General features: G+C 57.4%; 1 protein-coding gene across 1 annotated transcript in view; it reads right to left on the reverse strand.

Annotated features, from left to right (window-relative positions):
- Positions 1-1,262: 1,262 nt before the first annotated feature.
- The window catches only part of USH1G (USH1 protein network component sans), a 7,450-nt gene continuing 4,733 nt past the window's right edge, over positions 1,263-3,979 (reverse strand). The window contains exon 3 of the mRNA XM_017535691.1: positions 1,263-3,150. Within this exon, the coding sequence (XP_017391180.1) occupies positions 3,147-3,150 (4 nt within the window). The 3' untranslated portion in view covers positions 1,263-3,146. The remainder of the gene's footprint in view (positions 3,151-3,979) is intronic.

Here is a 3,979-nt window from a genome sequence, read left to right on the forward strand (position 1 = left end):
TGTTGCCCAGTCTGGTCTGGAACTTCTGGGTTCAAATGATCCACTCAGCTCTGCCTCCTAACATGCTAAAATGTCCCTCTTTTTTATCTAAACCTTTATGGAAATAAGCAATGAAAGCTGAGCCCCTATACATAATATTCTCTGCTTGTACATCCCCACAGGCTCCCTGGAGCAGCCCCTGCTCCTGGCGCCCCAGGCTTCCGCCCTGGAGCCACACTGGCCCACGCAGCCCCTCATCTCGCTGCCTCCTGTTCCTCTCTGCTGGGATGCTGAAGCGTCCCTCTGCATCTGTCTTATCACCCCACGCCCCTGTATCCTCTTCTGGACCATCGCGGTGAAGGAGGCTTTCATGAGGTGGGTGCAGTGACCGGTATGTCCAGCAGAGGTCGCAGGGAGACGCGCCACCCTGGGGCATGGCAGGTGGAATTGTGTTGTGTTGGCACCCTTGGCAGCCTGAATGTGAGGAAAGTGTGGCAACAGCCAGAGACCCACGTTCTGGGTCTGACTCTTCCCCTTGGGGGGCCTCCTTCTTTCCATCTGTGAAGTGAAGTGGCTTGGAAGCCCTGATGGTTGCTAGGCAACCTTCCTGCACCAACATCCTAGGGACCTTTCTGATTGATACTGGGGGAAGGGAACTGTCTTGAACTCCCTTTGGCAGAAGAAATTGGCCCAGCAGCCAGAGGTAATGGAGCAAGATGACTCCAGGGCCCTTCCACAGACCCGACTGAGAAAACAGCCCACTGGGCACCAGCTTAAGGAGGGGAATCACCCCTGGGAGAAAGGAGGGCTTCAAATCAGGCTGCCCGTGAACTCCCTGCAGTGGTGTGGGACATGGAGACCCTCTGGAGGCCCAGAGCCCAGGTGACAGGTGGCAGCCTCCCAGAGTACAGCTTCTGTCCATATCTGGAAAAGCCCAGGGAAGCCTTGGTGGGAAGAGAGAATGTACCCTCTTGTGCTCCACAGCTGCAGGCCCTGGCAACAAGGCTGGAGGCTCGGCCATCTTCCTTGCTCAGGGGGACCCTCCTGCCCCAGTTCTCAGCCCCGCCTCTCCAGCAGCTCCTAATTCTGAGCTGAGCTAGGAGAGCAGGGTACAGGCCTAGGGCTCCCTGCAAAGATGCACAGCTGGGGGCTCAAGGACACTCCAGAGAACAGGACCCAGGACCCAGTCCTCACAAGCACAGAGAAGACCCCCTCCCACCCCCACCTCCACCTTCCCACCCTTCACTCCATCCCCAAAGCATTAAAGGACAAGACACAGGCATGACACTGATGGAGAACATTGTCTACAAAAGTTGTAGTTAGCCTGAAGGATGGATTGAGGGTACAGCGGTGGAAGCACAGCGCCTGCTCCACCCCTGCACCGGGAGAACCCGGAGGGGCTGCGGCGGTAAATGGACAAGGAACGGGAGAGAAGGGCAGCACCTGGGGCTCTGGGAAAAACAAGTCGGCACTTGGGGGTGACCCCAGGATCAGGCCCAGAGAACAGGAAAAAGCGCTGCGGTGGGCTTTGGAGGCGGTGGCAGGCAGCCAAGTCCTCAGTGTCCTGTAGTGGGACAGGGACCATCTCCTCCATGCCCCCCGCTCTGGGCATGTGTGTGGGTATAGGAACCCCCACACAGACCAGAAAGAGGCCTTGAGGGTTCTCTTTCCCCTGCCCTAGCCAAGAGGGCCCGAAGAGGAGCTGGGAGCTGTGGCCATGCTCCCAGCAGGTCAGGGATGCAGGGCCATGGCTGAGAGAGGAGGAAGGCACCTCTGCATGGGATGTGAAGGGGCACACATGTGTCGGCGGGCTCCTGAGGGACTCTCCCACATCTGTGACCTCAGTCTGGCTGGAGAGCTCTGGGGGCACATATCTGAGGACACATGCTCTGAGCACCCTCTGAGCTGGCCTTTCCCCTGGTCTCACCACCATCACAAGGCTGGGACACATGAGCTCTCCCTTATCCCCATCCATGCAGAATCACGAAGCAGCCCAGTCCCTTCCAGACCTGGAGGGAAGCCCACCACGCAACACCCAACGCGAGCATGCACACATGCGCACACACATGAACACACATGCACATGCACGTGGGCACATGCATGCATGTGCACACACATACCCAGAATACGTGCACAAACACGCTCTCACATACCACACATGTACACATGATACATGCACAAAAACATGCACACACACAGCCCTGGCAACCTGGGGACAATCTGCAGTTTAAATTATCCACTTTCTCCAGTGTCTACATCGCAGGACTTACCCACCCCAGGCCTGACACCCAGCCACGCCCTGTTCTGCCTGTCCTGGGGCTGCGAGACTAAAGAGGTTGGCAGATGCCTTCCTCTAGCCCAGCGCATGCCTGCCAGGCCTGGGGGCTATAATACTGCAGCCTGTTGGTCTAGCACCTTGCATCTAGCGCCCTGGCCCTGTGGAGTCCCTGGGGGGCCAGGCTGCACAAGGAAGAAGGGGGAGGCTGGAGGAAGACAGGCCAGGCTCTACCCCTGGATGAGCTGGGAAGGGCGTCAGTACCCCCACCCCACCCCAACCTGGCTCTCCAGCTCCGGGCCTTGGCCAGTGGGTGAAGGAGGGGGTGCTGGCTATGCTTGGGTTGCGGTGCAGATTGAGAGGGCATTTGGCTGAAGAGTCGGCTGGGGAACGTCCCCTCTGGGGTGGACAGGAGGAGGGGAGGCAGGCCAAACTCTTCCCTTCACAAAAATGCAGGAAGCGAGCAAGTCTCTGGCCTCAGCACAAGAGAGTAGGACCCTCAGAGGAGGGGTGGGAGAGGCCACAGCACCCGGGACAGGTGCGGCGCCCTCCCGCATCCACCTCCCACACTCCCACCCAGCTCCAATGCCCGTGCCCTCCCTCTGGAGCAGGCCTCCCCCATGTCTACATGTCCTTTAGGGCTGCTCGGAGGGGGTGCCTCAGGGCCTTGGAGACCTCTCAGAACTGGAGTTCTGGAACATTCTCTTGCCCTTCTGGTGCCTCCAGACCACACCCTCTGCTTCAAGGTGTAGACAGGCTTTCAAAGGAGTTGACCATGTGGTTCTTGCTCCTGGGAAGGGGACTGCAGAGCTGGCGACCGTGGGGACCTCGAGGCCCCACCATAGGTTGTGGCAACTTGCAATTCATTTTGGTGTGGGGAGAGGAGCCCCGGTTACCTGTGGAGGAAGAGACAGAAACGGATCTCAGGTGAGGTCCTTCAGAGGCAACATTTTTTCTCCTTTTTCCTTTTTTTTTTTTTTTTTTTTGTGTTTGTCACTCTTTTTGCCCAGGCTGGAGTGCAATGGCGTGATCTTGGCTCACTGCAACCTCTGCCTCCCAGGTTCAAGCCTAGGCAAGAGGCAGTGGTGGGCCCAAGCAGAATGATTGCCTCCCAAAGTGCTGGGATTACAGGCGTGAGCCACTGTGCCCGGCAACTTCCAGTAACTTTGAACATAGGCTGTCTACTATAGAGAAATGATGGGGTGGACGGAGGACGGACATACTACTCAGTCACGCCATTAGGAACTCCAGAAAGGTTGGACGTCAAATACCCAAGGGAGGTCTGGTTGTGGACAGACCTTTTTTCCAGAACCTGGTCTGGCTTGAGCTAGGTTGGTCCAGTGGCACTTGCTTTCAAGAGCCTCCAGGAGGCCCCAGTGGCTCTAGGTCACCTTGTGGCCCCATTGGATTGGGTGCTGGAGAGAGAAAGCACACAGCCCCTGATACTGGGTGAATGAAACTGGGTCTTTGAAGAGAACAGTTGCTAGGACAGTGAGAGGGCACGCAGGGGAGCCTGGCTGTGATCTGGTTTCTTCCGGCTCATTAAGCCTGAGACTGGTGTCCATGCCTTAGGCCAGCTGTCCTGTGGGGGGAAGCTGCTGTTCATTTCATGCCATCCAGTCACAGTGTCCTCTCCCTGTTTTGACAGCAACCTCTCCTGCTTGAGGTCAGTGAGGGTCTCTTTAGCCTCAATTTGCAGAACAGGAATCTCGGTGACTTCTTCCC

The sequence above is a fragment of the Cebus imitator genome, unplaced genomic scaffold, assembly GCF_001604975.1.
Source record: "Cebus imitator isolate Cc_AM_T3 unplaced genomic scaffold, Cebus_imitator-1.0 Scaffold93, whole genome shotgun sequence".
Lineage (NCBI taxonomy): Eukaryota > Metazoa > Chordata > Mammalia > Primates > Cebidae > Cebus > Cebus imitator.